Source organism: Eutrema salsugineum, unplaced genomic scaffold, assembly GCF_000478725.1.
Source record: "Eutrema salsugineum unplaced genomic scaffold, Eutsalg1_0 scaffold_1, whole genome shotgun sequence".
Classification (NCBI taxonomy): Eukaryota; Viridiplantae; Streptophyta; class Magnoliopsida; order Brassicales; family Brassicaceae; genus Eutrema; species Eutrema salsugineum.
The window spans coordinates 15,381,869-15,399,671 of record NW_006256909.1 but is presented as its reverse complement, the minus strand read 5'-3'; the positions used below and the strand labels follow the sequence as shown (position 1 = coordinate 15,399,671).

At 37.8% G+C, this 17,803-nt stretch overlaps 2 protein-coding genes across 2 annotated transcripts; one reads left to right on the top strand and one right to left on the bottom strand.

Annotated features, from left to right (window-relative positions):
* Nucleotides 1-1,051: 1,051 nt before the first annotated feature.
* LOC18029939 lies at nucleotides 1,052-4,110 on the bottom strand. The gene is made up of 3 exons (XM_006414776.2): nucleotides 3,303-4,110; nucleotides 2,914-3,003; nucleotides 1,052-1,304 (listed from the first exon to the last, which is right to left on the bottom strand). The coding sequence occupies exons 1-3, from the start codon at nucleotides 3,452-3,454 to the stop codon at nucleotides 1,202-1,204; spliced, it is 345 nt and encodes a 114-aa protein (XP_006414839.1). The 5' UTR covers nucleotides 3,455-4,110; the 3' UTR covers nucleotides 1,052-1,201.
* Nucleotides 4,111-14,479: 10,369 nt separating this feature from the next.
* LOC112082067 lies at nucleotides 14,480-15,491 on the top strand. The gene is made up of 2 exons (XM_024149160.1): nucleotides 14,480-14,782; nucleotides 14,877-15,491. The coding sequence occupies exons 1-2, from the start codon at nucleotides 14,480-14,482 to the stop codon at nucleotides 15,489-15,491; spliced, it is 918 nt and encodes a 305-aa protein (XP_024004928.1).
* Nucleotides 15,492-17,803: the final 2,312 nt, after the last annotated feature.

Here is a 17,803-nt window from a genome sequence, read left to right as displayed (position 1 = left end):
TGAATCTATCTGCTATATCTTCTCGATCACACATCTAAGCTACATACTCTACAGACTAGTAGTTTTTTCTATGAGTACTCACTAATCAGAAGAACGAAATAATGTTTTGCACGACCTGATCCTCCTCAACGTTAGGGGGGGAAATGGGATGATGAGATGGTAGGTTTTAGACTTTACAAAATCAAAAACAAGAAGAAGAAGAAGAGGAAGAAGAGGAAGAAGAAGAAGAAGAAGAAGAAGAAGAAGAAGAAGAAAAGTACCGTCTGTGAGATAGTAAGTTAAATGATAATCCCTTCCGTTGACAGAAAAATTCACTTGCGGAGCTTGACCTTTTATGATATCATCAAACACGAGTGAACAATCAAGAACATTGATATCATTTAAGGTAGTCTTTGAAGATCTTCCGGTGTGGGTCTTATTAGGTATTCATCACTATAAAAATGTATTATTCCGTCAACAAAATGTTCCAAACATGATCGAGCCATAGATTCACCAAGCCGGAGGTATCCGTCTACTACAGTGCCATAAGCCAAGATACAAATTGCTGCTGTACATTTTTGAAGTCCCGAGAGATCAGACCTTCCAAGAGCATCTTTTTTTTTCGGAAGAATCGAACATCGTTGGATAGTCGATCAACAATCTTCATAAACAATGGCTTATTCATTCTAAAATGGCATCGGAATAAATTTGCTGGATATGTTGCAGATTCACTAAAGTAATCGTTCTATAACCGGGTATGGCCGCCTTCTTCCCGATCTCTTTCATTATAAGCCCGTTTTCTTTTAGACTTCTTGGCCTCTTGATTTTCTTGATTTTCAAAAGTCTGATCAAAGTATTGATCAAATTGTTGATCAAATTATTGATCAAAAGTTTCATGAATTGAATCATCAAAAGGGTTATTTGAAGAAGAAGCCATATTTGTGTTTTTTTTTTGTTTTTGTATTGGAAAATGATAACAATAGGAAACGAAAAAGAAGGAGATTGAGCAAGTTTGATCAACTGATATAGAACTGAAAGAAAGAACTAAGGAGAACGAGTGTGATAAAAAAAGAGCATATGAAGTACATATATAAATAGAACAATCATACAAAGTTTGTGGTTACTAAGATCCATTATAAATACACGGTTTCAAAATGTACATAGGAGACAAACAAAAAACTTTGGTGTCGACATATACCACAACAAGTTTGTGGACTCAAATTTACACATAGGAAAAAAAAAACAAAATAGCTTTAAGCAACAAAAACCACAACCACTCTTTAGTGTCGACATCCACCACCACCTTGGTAATACACCACTCATACCTGATACATAAAGCAACAAACACCATCACTATTGAATATCAACTAAAGATAAAGCATCAAAAAAATCAAAACAGCATATATTTAAAAAAATCTAAATAGCATATAAGGCATCAAAATAACCGAGTAAAAGACTAACCAAGCTAACGCCTTTTGATTTCAAAGATAAACATACATAGCTATAACACAAACTACTTAACAAGGGAAATAAGCTATAACTAACAAGGATTACACATCCTACTTAGACAAATAAAAACATTAAACTTAAACTAAAACAACTTCAATGATTTTTTTTTAAAAAGAGTTCTTTTCAAGACAACATCTCTTGAATGAGTTTTTTTTTAGTGCTTCTTCATACTTTGATAAGAGCTCTTTCTTGGCGATGAGGCTGTCAAGAAGTCCCACCTTCTGAATCCTCTCTTTCATTGCCATGTCTTTCTCCTTAAGCAACCACATACCTTGGAACTCTGAGAAAGCCTTGCCATCCTCCACTTTCTTCTTTACTTTAATTTTTGCAGCTTTCAACACCTGGTAGCCTGTTGCTTCCTTGGTTATCTTCACCATTGTTCTTTTCTTGTGCGACAGAAGTTGGTCAATTTGGACCCTCATCGCATCTTCTCCTTTTAGCAACGCCTTCAGCTCTTTGAACAAATTCCTCACACCACTTTTTGTCAATCCGTAGCTCCTTCCACGCATGGTCCAAGGTAAAATTTTTTTTTTTATGGTCATGTGCGAGTTTCAGCACATCATTTTCATTCATTCTAGAAGCTCTCTCCCTTGTTGCAGCCTCATAAGCACCACAGAACTTGCACACCAAGTCATTTGTTTTTTGCCATCTTGCCTTACATGTGGCTGCTTCTCTTCTTTCTCTCCCTGCAACTTTCGGAGTGGCAGCAAAGTATGCTGCTATCCTTTTCCAGAAGGCACCAGACTTCTGCTCATTGCCCACCACCAGGTCCTTTGACGTGTTTAGCCAGGTGGATATGAGAAGCACATCATCGATTGGAGTCCATCTTTCTTTCTTTGCGCTCTGCAGGGCTCTCTTCGTTGTAGCTGAAGGCTTCGGTGCATTGACTGCTGAACAGAGGGATTTGGCTTTGAGAAGAAAAGGGATCATGAAGAGGAAGTTCTTGTTGACTATTTAGAAGATCAACGAAGTTAGATGATTGAGTGAATGGATGTGAAGAAGAATAATCCATAATGAATGAAAAGAAGATCAGACGAAAAAGAAAACAGAGGAGGAGAGGATGATGCGTTGGAGTTTAAAAAAAGAAGAAAGGAAGAGAAGAAGTAAATAAAAGAGCACCGATCAAGAAGCAGATGCGTTGGAGTTTAAAGCAGAAGAAAGGAAGAGAAGAAGCAGTTTAAAGAAGAGTTGATGCGTTGGAGTTTAACTAAAGCGTTAACTACTATTGAAAACAATTGACTAGACAGTTATCAAACAAGTTGTTAGATAACTATCGACTAGAAGCTTTAACTAAAGCTATAACCTCTATTCATCACCATCAATTAACTGTTTTTTATTCCACTAAACCATTATCCTTCGTACCTAACACAGCTAAACCCTATAGATATATGCATTTATGAATATGAAAGAGAAGTGATGACATACCTCTGAGGGTTGCAATGCGAAGACAGAAAGGTTGTGGACATTGATGCACTCACAGCCGTGAGTTGGGAATCCTTGACAGCCCACACCAAGCTAACATGTTGCAAAGAAAAACACACTTGCTCAGAAATAATAAGAGATTCACCAACTAAACACAGTTCAGTTACCAAACTCAGATCATTTAGATAAAGAAGCTTTAACTATTATTAAACACTATCGACTAGACAGTTATCTACCATGTTCATAGATAATTATCTAAAGAAGCTTTAACTTCTATTCATCACCATCAATGAACTATTTGTAATACATTAAACCATTATTCTCCTACCTAAACACAGCTAAACCCTACAGACATATGCATTTATAACCTTGGAAGTGATGAGAAAACATACCTCAAAGCTAGCAATGCGCAGAGGGAAAGCTTCAAGCCCTTGATGATCCTCACAGCTGTGGCTTGGGTCTCCTTGACAGCCCACACAAAGCTCACAATTTGCAAACAACAACACACTTGCTTAGCAAAGAAATCATAAGACATTGACCACATAAAGACTCTTCACTAAACACGATTCAGTAGCAAACACACCTCATTAATAAACACACTTCATTAGCAAATAATCTTTATCAAGCAAAGTAACAACTAAACAATCTAGTACGATTACTCAAACCAAACAATGAAGAAGAAGAATATCCTTCAAATATATCAACCGGTGTGAATAGAAATCAACCTAGAGCAAACAAAAGAGATATACAAATCCAAACCAGAGATATACAAATCCGATACAGATATATACAAATCCAATTCAGAAATCAACCGACTAGACAGAACAGAACCCAGAGCAAACCCAGAACAGAATACAACTCAATCAGAATATACAAATCCAACGCAAAGCGAAACAAAAAACCCTAACAATACGGATTCACAACGCATGCAGAGTAATTTCGTATAGAAGAATCGATTCAATCAAAAGCAAAAAAAAACTTAGAGAGAAATCGATGAGAATAAAGATTACCTGGTCGGAGAAATTCACTGAGTCGCCACGGAGAAGATGACCAATGATATGAGTTCGGCTGGCCGGAAAAGAGATCTGACATCAGAGAAAAAAATCGATGAGGCTGTGAGACGGAGGACAGGATTTTCAGTCGGTGTTTTGGTCGGAGAAACGAGAAGTCAAGAATTGAGATAGCAATTTTTCTTGAATAAATTTTTGTATTTACAAAATAAAACACTGCTATTGGTACACTTTTATGTGGTGAAAGACGAAACAAAACTTCTCATACTTCTTTTTTCTTTTTTATTTTATATATATATATTTTTTATTTTTTCTTATTGTTTGTTCTCTCTCTTCTTTTCGTCTTAAACACATCCTCTCATGATAAAAAAAAACACATCATCTCTTTTTCTTTTTTTCTTTGTCTCTCTTCTTTATCTTTTTCTCATCGTTTTTGCATCCTTTTTTTTTCTCAAACCCCAGCAATTTTGACTTCTATAATTCAATTGAACATCTTCAATTGTGAAATTATGGGGGCGGAGAAGATGTAATTAAATCAACCAGAGTTACTTTTTTAGTTTTTTATAAAAAAATATTTGATCTTCACTCAACTTTGTAAAAAAAAAAAAAGTCAAATAATTTATGTTTATTATATTCTATTATTTTCTGGGTAATCTTTCACCTAACAAAGGAAGATAAATATAAGTTATGTGAATAATTTCCTTCTTCATGATATTTTTTGTTATAACCTTCGTTGGACAAACTGTCCAATTTGTCATGAAGAAGTTGTGTTATGGATAATATAACATGGACAAATTTGTGTGGATACAAAACTACTCTTTCAAACATTTGTTGAACATGTTGAATGCGTTTTATGGATAAATTAGCTAGAAATTTGTGTAAAAATGTTATCCACGGCGATATGTATATTAATTTTTTTTTGTTTCAAAGAATAACATATTTACGAAATTAGAAATCTCAGTCATTATAATTTGTCTATTCGGTGGATATAATATCATGGATATGCTGTCTAATTTGCCATGGAAAAATTGTCTAGTTTTGTAATGGATACTGTAGCATGGACAAATTTTCGTGGATACAAAACATTGTGTAAAATATTTTTATGTGTAAATTGGTTAGACATTGTGTAAAATGTTGTTCATGCTAATATGTCTATTGAAAGAATAATATATGCAGGAATTTAGCAATCACAATTCTTGTAGTTTGTATATTCTGTGGATGAAATATTGTGGACAAGCTGTCTAATTTACCATAGACAAGTATTCTAAATTGTCATAGACAGTGTAGCATGGACAAAATTGCGTGGATACAAAACTACTCTTTCAAACATTTTGTCGAACACGTTGAATGCGTTTTCTGTTCTTTCACTTTCACCATCACTAAATGACTTTTTCCATGAGATTTTGACTGAGTATCTTAATGTCGTTTATCTCTATCACTGAAATTGAGTCTTAAATTGTCTCATTTATCATCTTCCTCATTTCTTATTATTTCTTGCCTAAATTCAAACACACCAACCAATTTCTTACAAACCCATAATTATCAAACCTGAGTAATATAAAATTTAATATGTTTCTGATTTTATTGAACTCAAAAATCAAAAGAAAAAAAAGTGAAGAGGTGTCGATGATGAAGACAAGAGAAAGAGGGAAGAGAAATTGATATAGAAAAAAATTGATATAATGAGAGAATGGTAATATTGGATTTATATTAAAAGAACAGTAGAATAAGTGCCTCAATAGTAGAAAGTGTCTTTTTGTGTAAGAGTAAGTGTAGAATGTGTCTTTCTATGTAATTCACTCATTTTTCTTTGATGCTTCTTCTCTTCTATCTGTCCAATTAACAAGTGACACGTAGTTTCTAAGCATTGATTCTTCTGGGCCTTATTTAAGAATCGATATTTGAGTTTATTTTTCATTTAAATTTATTTTTTGGACTAAGCAACCCTTAAAAATGGGCTAAGCATCTCTTAATTTAAGTTTAGTATTCCTATATTCATTAAAAAGTACATATGGTAATGCGGCTGAAAGGTTTCTTACATCAGATTGTGTCTGAAGAGCAAGCTGCATTTATTCGTGGTCGAATGGTTACGGATAATATTTTGGTGGCTAATGAACTCATGCATTCTCTGAAAATCAGGAAACGTGTATCCAAGACTTATATGGCTGTGAAGACTGACATCAGTAAGGCTTATGATCGCGTTGAATGGAACTTCCTCGAGAGAACGATGCAAGCTTTCGGTTTCAGTGATACTTGGATTCAATGGGTTATGGCAACAGTCAGATCTGTCAGTTTTTCTATACTGATCAATGGAAATCCGAAGGGATTGATTCGACCTGAACGAGGATTAAGACAAGGGGATCCTCTATCCCCTTATCTGTTTATCCTTTGTGCGGATGTGCTTAGCCATTTGATCAAGATAAATGTATCACAAGGCAGAATCCGAGGTATTAAAATCGGTAATAGTTCCTCCAATTACACACCTTTTGTTTGCAGACGACTCACTGTTTTTCTGTCAAGCTAACAATCGAAATGCTCGGGCCTTAAGAAACATCTTTCAGATTTATGAACAGTGCTCCGGACAGATGATTAACGCCTCCAAATCTGTGATTACTTTTGGCTCTAGGATACCGTGTGATTTACAAAGCAGGCTGAAATTGATATTAGGAATTCCTAACCAAGGTGGTGGAGGCAAATATTTGGGATTGCCTGAACAGTTTGGCAGAAAAAGTCAGAGATGTTTAAGTATATCGTCGATGCGGTCAAGAAACAGACTTCTACTTGGAGCTCTAGACTTCTGTCCCCTGCTGGTAAGGAAGTGTTATTGAAATCTGTTGTTGTGGCTATGCCTGTGATAACACCGTATTTTGACCACTTTTATGGATTGTTTTGAAATACTTTTTCGATGTTTTTAATTGCTTTCAAGTACTTTTATTACGTTTTTTTAGTATTTGTAGTTCCAAGACTCTTTTCAGGTAACTAAGGGAAAAACTTAATAAAATGGATAGAAAACCAGATTTCAGCTCAAAGTCAAACCGTCAGAAGTTCACCCCTGATTGAAGGCCTTCTCACCGTCTGATCCAGCTCAAATTTGGAGATCTTAAAGATGGAAGTATCAGCTTTCCAGCACACTTTACAGCTTGGCAATCCAACGGTTCAATCAAAAGATACGCGAAGAGCAAGATGTCCCGTAAACCAGCCGGCAAGCATTTCCACCCGCGGCCAACAGACCAATCCCCGCGGTCACAACCGCCGCGACCGCGACCAGCCACCTGTTTCCCGCGGTCACAGCCATCCCGACCGCGACCAACTACCTCCGAGCCCGAAGGCCCATTTCTGAAGCCCAAAATGATTCCCTCATTTGGAGAAACCCTAAGTGATGCCCAAAGATGTCTTGAGCACTATAAATACATGTTTTAGAAACCCTAATTCGTATACTTTCATATGTTCTTATTGTTTAGAATACTTTTTAAGTTTTAGGTTTTAAGGAGAGAGAGATTTGTCTCTTGAACCCTTGTTCTTTCTTTTTCAATTTCGGTTTCTATTCTACTTTTTAATACTATGTTTTTGATTTCGTTCATCATGTCTGAGTAGTTTTATTGTTGGGATTAAGAGATTTTCGATGGGGATTTATATGTTCGATGAGGATTCCATGAGCTTTTGAGCCGAATCTTAGAACTTTTTCTTCTGAATTCGTTTTTACAGCATGAGAGTATCATCATGAACTACAATCTGATCCAGATGCTTGGTGACACGAAAGTGTTCATCCGGTGTCAGATCTAGTTTGGGAGAGCTAAACAAACATAGGAGTGGAAACCTATCTATGGGCGATTTGTGAATGCTGACGAGTCTTAAACATAATGCATCTCTTATTTTCCAGGGCCAGAGTGGAAACCTACTGGTCAGGGTTGAGAGAGATAGTTGTCTATGATCACTACAGTGGCGTATTCATACGTCCGTGACTCCAGTTCGAAAAGTTTAAGCTAAGATCTTATCAATTTTACTCTCTAGCAATGTTTTGAATCGTTCGTACCCCTGAGAAAACTTCCTTGAACCCCAACGCTTTCTTCCTTATAGATTCACACCGTTTTTATTTCAAGCTTTAGTTCAATATTCTCATTTCTTTTTAATCGATTTTCATTTAAGCAATTATATTAGCCGTTTTCCCGTTTTTACCCGTTTTCGTTAAGTTTAGTTATTAGGTCATTTTAATTACAGTATTTTCTCTTTAAGATTCGTTTTTACATTTTAAACACACCACCAAAACCCCCACAAAACCGTTTGGTTCTAGACTTCCTTACTTTATATTTCTTTCGAAGGCTTTTGCAAGAAAGATCCTCCTTCTCTGTGGATTCGATCCCTAAGTACTACAATTGATCAGCTGTACACTTGCGGCTATTGATTTCATTTAGGGTAAAACTTGACAACCCTCACGACAGCACACATCAAGTTTTTGGCGCCGTTGCCGGGGAAGGCACGCGTTTTCTTTTCCGCAAAACCCCAAGAAAGGTTGGTAAATCGACTCTAGAACCCCATTTTCTGCATATTTCCATTTTTCGGTTATTTTGTTTCCATTTCAGAAGATATGAATCCTATAAATCGAAATACACACTATGAGGAAGGTTTCTATAACACTCCTCAAGCCACCAGACGCAGAGAGAAGCAGTACTTACGCGATCTCTACGAAGAAATTCGAACCGAAGACTACAGAACGTTCCAGAACGAGCCCTACGTATCTCCAATGGCTAACCCTAGATACCCTATGCATCGCCTACCTCACTAGGTTCTCCACCGAGATGAGAACGTCCAGCTCAGCAACAGATTGATTCAGATCGAAGGCGTGATCAGGCAGTTCATAGAAGCTCAAGCAACCGCTAAAGCTGCACTAAACGAAAGGATTGACGGGATATCGAAACTTTTCAATGAGAAGATCGATAACCTAGCCTCACAAGTCAATTCAATAGAAGAACGAGCAACCAACAAGGACGCAGCTATGATCGCTAACAGGTTCAACAGCATGGAGGAAGAGCAAGCAAAGCACACCTATGAGCTTCGCAACACCAAAAAAAAAGTCATGGACCTGGATTTCAAACTTGATGATGTGGGCAAAGCCCTAAACAAAGCTAAGAACGAGTCTTATGACTTTACAGTCGAAGTTTCAGAGAAGGTTTACAAAGTCATTGACAAAACCGAAGAGCTTGACTCAACCATGGACAAAGTAGTCTATGCTCTTGATGAAGTTGAAGAAAAGGTTGAGGAGATCATGAAAGGACTTGGAGAGCAGATTCCAGCAACCAAAAATAAAGACTTGAGTCCAGAGAGGAAGTACATCAAGCCAGAAGACCCAGGAGATCATCCAGGAAGCAAAGGGGCAAGCAACAACAGCAAATCAACTCGGAGACATCTTCCCGCGGTCGCGTCGCCTCTGACCGCGGCCAGGAAGCCGATTCCCACGGTCGTGTTAGGCCTACCCGCGGCCCATGGTCGTTTTCCCGCGGTCACGTCACCTGCAGTCAAGGCCAACCGGAAAAACGTTCCAAAACAGTCACGTTCGACTCATACAAGCATCTGTACGTCTGATACACCTCCTGGGATGACTAAACCACTCCATCAACAACTGCTTTGCTCCATCAGCACCCAAAGATCTGAAGACAAGGACAAGTCATGGCCCTGCAACATGTCTTTGTCTTGTGAAGATGAGTATGAAGAGCAATACTCTGAAGATGAAGAGTATGGGTTGTTTGTAGAAGATCCAAACGCAGGATATTCCTCAGAAGACGGCTCAGGAGAAATTCAATGGATCACCAACAACATCAGTAGAGAAAAACTAATGGAGTTCAACTATGTGGTCAGGTCATTCCCTGCTCACCTAAGCTTTGATGAAATTTGGAAGCTTGGTCGTTTGCAAGTCTTTTTCAGGTACTGCAAGGAGTCTAAAGAGGATATCCATAGATACTTTATGAGAGCTCGATACATGACAACACCAGAAGCAGCTGTCTATGCGATTCACCTCAAAAAGCCCGAAGACTGCAGCCACTACACCAACAAAATCAGCAAAGAGAAGCTCGACGAATTCAATGATGTGGTTCGAAATTTGCCTGAAAGAATCACCTTTGCCAGAGCTTGCAAAGACTTCATGATAGGCCATTACTTCTGTGAGAGTAAGGAATCAATCCCTGAGATAGAAGACTTGTTCAATCATGCCAGAAGAGGTAAACCTGTTCGAACACTTCACAAAATCAAAGGTGTAGGTCAATTTCTTATCTCTTGTTCTATTAGAGGAGAAATGTTTAAAAACGTGTTATGTGATTCTGGAGCTTGTCTTAACATGATGTCCAAGGCAATTGCTTTGAGACTTGGTATCAAACACCTGCGCAGGACTAGAGCAAAGATTAGTCTAGCTGATGATTCAAATGCAACACCTCAAGGAATAGCTCATGAAATTCCCTTGAGAATAGGAGATTGCATAGTGTCTGTCGACTTCTACATTGTCGAGACGAGAGATGCAACATATCCAGTGATTATCGGATGGTCTTTTCTAGCAACTTCCGGAGCTATAATGGACCGACCAAACCGGAGGATTTCATTTGCTAATATCGACAAAGATGTCTTCACAGAAGTTGTCCCATACAACAGCAAAGCAGGAAAACGTTCTGCAACAGAAGAGTTTGAAGAAGAACTTTGGAGTGACGAAAAACCTGCTAGGCAAAGCAAGGAGATGTCGAAAAAGACTTGTCTCAGGACAAGGTCTTCTTCATTGGAATAATCCACGTCCAACACCAAAAGTCGAGCTAAACGACTTAAAAAAAAAGCGCTTAATGAGAGGCAACCCATTTAGGTATTGTTTTCTTTAGGATTTTTCTTTCTTTTTCTATTGATCTTTTTCTTTTTCTTAGTCTCAGGTGTTTCTTATAAAACAAAAAAACCAAAAAATTAAAAAAAAAACCCAAAAAAACTAAAAAGAAGGATGGTACCTGACTGCTCGGCCCAGCAGGAACCAAGAAGAAGCAGGAAGAGGCCGCGAAATAAGCCCCCGCGGTCGCAGACGTTCTGACCGCAGGAAACGCCTCTTCGACCGCGGTTGCGTGTTTCTGACTGCGGCCAAGCACCTGTTTACCGCGGTCGCGTGACCCTGACCGCGGGAAATGGTCGTTGAGATCAAACCCGACCCCAAACCACCCACTTCACCTCATTCCACCTCACCAATCCCCACTCCACCTCATTCACCACCCTCCACCACCTTCATCACCACCTATCACCTTCCCAAACCTCTTCGAATGAATCCGGTTCATCTCCACCAGCATCCCGGATCCAGGTAAGTTCTCTTTGGCCTTACCAATTCGATTATCTATGCATTTTTCTCATCCAATCTCGACTTGTTTCACACTGAGGACAGTGTGATTTAAGTCTGGGGGAGGATTTCATCCCTTTCTAACCACTTTTCTTTCATGAGTCTTGCATTATCTACACTTTCTGCATTTTCCTTAGAGTTTTTCAAAATCGGTTTTCAAAACAAAATACGTTTTAAAGGGAATGGTGAACATGAATCAATGATAGTTGACTGTGTGCTTTAGACTGTTCCTAGTGACATGCTCATTCATGATTTAGGACTAGACTAGGCGGTAGCTAAGCACATTTGAAATGAAGTACCCCCAGAGGAATTTGAATGATTTCGATTTAGATGAAGGAATACACTAGCTCTGTTTTATTTGGACTTAATTTGGACTTAATTTTCTCATTGAAGCTTTAGACCAGGGAAACGAATCATACATTCAGGACTCCTTTATCCTTTTACCACTCTATGTTGATCCTGAATGGCTAGTTCATCTTTAGCTAGTTCCCCACCTTAACCAATCCTCTTTCAAACCACATGCACTCTTGTTTTCTGTTGTCTTATATGCAGATAAGTGCAAAAACGTTGGAGAGAAAGAGGAAAGACGCAGTTTTCAGTCACCAAGGATAGAGACCTGCGATTTGCCGGAAAAGTTCCCGGAAGGATTCAACACAAGAGGAAGCTCAGTTTGCCTTAGAAAAATCTCAAATTTTGGTACAATCTCGTCCTCTAGTCTCTCTCTCTTTAAAATGCATTTCCTTTTCAAAAAAAAAAAAACAAAACAAAAATCCAAAAATAAGAAAAGAAAGGAAATAAAAGCCTTAGAAAGTCTAGAGAGGTCGAATTTTAAGTCCCAAGGAAACTGGAGTCTGATTTTATGGAGTTTTGGAGATCATTTTCTGATTCCCGGAAAGAATCTAAGTCAGGGGGAATAGCTGTTTACAACAAAGGAGGAAGGATTATGCAACAACATTTGGCAAGAAGAAGTGACTGAAAATTGCGGTCATCAACAGGTCCTTATCTCTCTTGCGGTTTTGCATATTATCTCGCATCCTCCATATCTTCAGGTAACCCAAAATACTTTAACTCCACCACTTAAACAGCCCTTTAATGCCAAACGCCGTCTACCCTGATGATGTCTTTAATGGGAACTCACTATTGAACTTAATAAATGTAGAGAGCTAGTTGACTAGAATCAAGATTTAGATTGTTTAAGTTTTGCATGACGAAAAAAGTGGACTAGTATCTCTTGTGCATTGGCGAGAATTTTCTAGACTATGTTGTGGATTGATGCACTATCTTTGGTCCTAGTTTAGGAGTTCATGTCTCTAAGATTTGTGCATTCCCTATTTTTGTTTTCACTTAACCAGTTTAGGCTTTTGCTTTGTTTGAGGACAAACAAAGGTTTAAGTCTGGGGGAGTTGATAACACCGTATTTTGACCATTTTTATGGATCGTTTTGAAATATTTTTTCTATGTTTTTAATTGCTTTCAAGTACTTTTATTACGTTTTTCTAGTATTTGTAGTTCCAAGACTCTTTTCAGGTAACAAAAGGAAAAGCTTAACAAAATGGATAGAAAACCAGATTTCAGCTCAGAGTCAAACCGTCAGAAGTTCACCCCTGATTGAAGGCCTTCTCACTGTCTGATCCAGCTCAAATTTGGAAATCTTAAAGATGGAAGTATCAGCTTTCCAGCACACTTTACAGCTTGGCAATCCAACGGTTCAATCAAAAGATACGCGAAGAGCAAGATCTCCCGTAAACCAGCCAGCAAGCATTTCCACCCGCGGCCAACAGACCAATCCCCGCGGTCACAACCGCCGTGAACGCGGCCAGCCACCCGTTTCCTGCGGTCACAGCAATCCCGACCGCGGCCAACTACCTTCGAGCCCGAAGGCCCATTTCTGAAGCCCAAAATGATTCCCTCATTTGGAGAAATAGTGATGCCCAAAGATGTCTTGAGCACTATAAATACATGTTTTAGGAACCCTAATTCGTATGCCTTCATATGTTCTTATTGTTGTAGAATACTTTTTAAGTTTTAGGTTTTAGGGAGAGAGAGATTTGTCTCTTGAACCCTTGTTCTTTCTTTTTCAATTTCGGTTTCTATTCTACTTTTTAATACTATATTTTTGATTTCGTTCATCATGTCTGAACATATACTATACTATAATACTATATGTTCTTTATTGTTGGGATTAAGGGATTTTCGATGGGGATTTATATGTTCGATGAGGATTCCATGAGCTTTTGAACCGAATCTTAGAACTTTTTCTTCTGAATTCGTTTTTACTGACATGAGATTAGCGTCATGAACTACAATCTGATCCAGAGGCTTGGTGACACGAACGTGTTCATCCGGTGTCAGATCTAGTTTGGGAGAGCAAAACAAACATAGGAGTGGAAACCTACCTATGAGCGATTTGTGAATGCTGACGAGTCTTAAACATAATGCATCTCTTCTTTTCCAGGGCCAGAGTGGAAACCTACTGGTCAGGGTTGAGAGAGATAGTTGTCTATGATCACGACAGTGGCGTATTCATACGTCCATGACTCCAGTTCAAAAAGTTTAAGCTAAGATCTTATCAATTTTACTCTCTAGCAATGTTTTGAATCGTTCGTACCCCTGAGAAAACTTCCCTGAACCCCAACGCTTTCTTCCTTATAGATTCACACCGTTTTTATTTCAAGCTTTAGTTCAATATTCTCATTCCTTTTTAATCGATTTTCATTTAAGCAATTAGATTAGCCGTTTTCCCGTTTTTACCCGTTTTCGTTAAGTTTAGTTATTGGGTCATTTTAATTACCGTATTTTCTCTTTAAGATTCGTTTTTACATTTTAAACACACCACCAAAACCCCCACAAAATCGTTTGGTTCTAGACTTCCTTACTTTATATTTCTTTCGAAGGCTTTTGCAGGAAAGATCCTCCTTCCCTGTGGATTCGATCTCTAAGTACTACAATCGATCAGCTGTGCACTTGCGGCTATTGATTTCATTTAGGGTAAAACTTGACAACCCTCACGACAGCACACATCAGCCTGTCCATTCAATGTCATGCTTTAAGATCCCTGCTGGAATTGTTCAAGATATTACAAGTACTCTATCCAAATTCTGGTGGGAGAAAGATCAAGATAGACGTGGCATTTCATGGGTTGCGTGGAAGAAATTGCAGAAATCTAAACAAGAAGGTGGTTTGGGTTTTAAGGATCTAGAGAAATTCAATGACGCACTTTTGGCTAACACAAGCGTGGAGACTCTTTAACTATCCTGATACCCTTTTTGCAAGATTGTTTAAAGCTAAATACTATCGGGATGTTTCACTCTTGGGTGCAAGATCTCAGAAGTACCAATCCTATGGCTGGTCTTCTATTCTGGTGGGATTAGAGCTTTTAAAGAAAGGCATACGGTTTAATGTTGGTTCCGATGAAGATATCAGAGTTTTCCAAGACAATTGGATTCCAACAGATTCTCCTAGGCCTGAAAATGGCTTATTAGAGTCTCCTTTGCTTGTGTCTGATCTCATTGTCTCAAGAAGGGATTATAGGAAATGGGATGAAGATCATCTTCAACTACTACAGCCAGAACATAGATCACAAATTAAATCCATGTTTTTAGCAGGCTCTGGACAAGGACCAAATCATTTGGCATTACACCAAAAATGGTCAATACTTGGTTAAAACATGGTACTATTTGACGAGGAAACTGGAAGATCCTGACAACAATCTGATTCAACCTCCTCATGGAGATCCTTTTCTAAAACAAAAGATTTGGAATCTTCCAATTTTCCCAAAGTTGAGGCATTTCTTATGGCGTGTACTATCCAAAGCTCTGGGGACTTCAGAACGGCTGATTAGACGAGACATTCCTGTTGATCCTACTTGTCAACGCTGTGGTTTGGCAGATGAAACTATCAATCATCATTTCTTTGAATTTCCAGTGTCACATATAGCTTGGAGATTGTCTAAAATACCTATATCGTGTTTACTTCAACCATCTCAAGATCTGGAGGATAACATCAAAACACTTCTGGATTTTCAGTCTGCAACAGGCTTAACAGAATATCAAAGACTTCATCCCTTTTGGTTGATGTGGAGGTTATGGAAATCCAGAAATAACCTCATTTTCAAGAAGAAGATTCCAAACCCAGCTATGGATGTATCTTTAGCTATGGCAGAGGTGAATGAATGGTTGAAATCCCATCAGGTACAAGGGTCAACTAGCTCTCCAAATTAGTCCTCTAGGAATCCCGCAACATCTCGGGTTTTTGCTCAAATTAGCCCTTGGAAGCTTCCACCAGCAGGTTTTTATAAAATACAATTTCGATGCTGCTTTTAATCCCTCCTCACAGGCATCCTCTGGTGGATGGGTTGTCAGAGATAATACAAGAAAACATATTTTCTGGGGAGCAATAAATCTGGGGGATTCGGTTTCTGCCTTGGAGGCTGAAGGAAAAGCTTTACTCACTGCTATGCAAAACTCCTTCATGATGGGCCTTCATGATGTTATTTTGAGGGGATTGTTTGAATCTCATTCACAATTTGAATGGCTGTGAAAAAGACTACTCCATCCACAATCTCTGCAATGACATCTTAAGTTGGAGTGGCAAATTCAATCATGTTCGCTACACGCATGTACCTCGCCAAGGCAACTTTCCCGCACATCATTTAGCCAAGTCATTTCCTTTGGATTCTGTATTTTATTCAAGCTGTTTAAATCCTCCTGTTTGGCTTTCATGTTTGTTTCATTCGAATTATGTAAAGTCTAACTCCATTAATTAATAAAAGCATATATTTTGGCGGGAAAAAAAAATCCATTTGGATTTCTTGCAATGAAGATGCTCTCAGTACAGCGTTTTCAAACATCTTCTCGGAATAAGCACCAAAACTTTTGCAAAATTTGTTAAATTTCAGACTTTGCAAGTAAGAGATAAATCCAAATGGAGCGAGAATTAAAACATTTGGTGAGAGACTCAATCACTCAAACCAAAATTTTCTTTGAAACAAATGGGATTCTTCTACGGGCAACCGAATTAAAAAAAAAAAAAAAAAGAGAGAATAAGTTGTGCGTGAGTAATTTGATATTTTAGGTGTGAATGTAATTTTAATGTTAAATTATTTTGTTTTGATATTTATCAGGTTTTTCTAATATGTATGTTGAGTTAATCCAGGATGAAGTTAATTAATAGAATGTGTCATTTCATTTTTCATAAATATTAACATGTCTTCCTGAAAGAAAAAAAAAAACCCCCATATTTGGCCTTCTTTGATATTGATGTGCTATTGTTTGGTCTAAAATACTTCAAAGACCGGCCAATGTTGCTGCAAGGAATCTAAAACGTCTTTCATATCCGATGATACCAATGTACTCATTATTAATTAATTTCTCATTTCATATTTTATTCTCTATTATAAAAACAATTAACATATATCAAGATATGTTTCGATATGGACATATTCTCATACCAATAACGCAATTGGTTTTTAAAAAAGTCTAGTTTTAAACGATCTACATTACTTAATTCGTTATGTAAGACATTTTATTTATTCCCTCGTACTTATTTCAGACTTTTTATTCTTGGTTTACGAGTATGGACTGCAACAAAATTATTTTTACATTTAATACCCAAGAAATTAGTACCTGAACTGCAAGTTCTGGTACCGATTAATACCCAAGAAATTTTGCTGTGCGAACGAATACCTCAACTCGTATATGTTGGCGAAAACGTACCTATACTATGACTTTTTGGCCGTTTAATACTTTGACCAAGTTTCCGTTAGTCAACCCCGTCAATTTTTAAACAGGGTTCTCTCTAATGCCATGACGACTTCCACGTCACCAAACCGTTATAGATATTTAGAAAACGATGTCGTTTTGGAATTCTGGGAAAAAAAAAATAAGTTAAACGACGTCGTTTTAACTTAAGGAGAACAAAAAAAAATTAAGAAAACGACGTCGTTTAGAAATCGACCCAGAGTTAAAACAAAATCGGGTCTTGGTCTTCTTCTTCCTCGAGGCGACACCTGAATTGGGGAAAAACAACAGCTTGGGTTTAGGGTTTTACTGCAATTGTGGAAGAAGCACTGGCCAAAATAGAAGCTGGGTAGTAATTCAACAGAATTCGAAGTTGAGTGGCTAGGGTTTAATCCAAATTTCGTTAAAAATGAGGTAAAGGAAAAGTATTATGAATTTGATTTTACTTGTTTATTGTTATTGTTTTTGATTTCTTTATTGGCTCTGAATTGTTTAATCTTTATCAATATTAAAATCGTCTGAAGGCAATAGTCTATTTTTTTTTTTTCAGTGGTGGTGATTGTATGTTTAACATATATCACGGGGGAAGGTTTGAGAAATTGGAAAATGGGAGTGTCTATTACCACGGTGATTCGATGTAGGAGCTTATTACACCAGCGGAGACATTTTTCCAAACCGTACCTGTAAGTCTGTATGGGCAAAGAGTGTGGTACAAATTGCCATTTGAAGAGTTGAGTGAGCTGAAGATATTGTGTGAGGGAATTGGGAATTTTCAAAAAATGTGTGATGCGGCT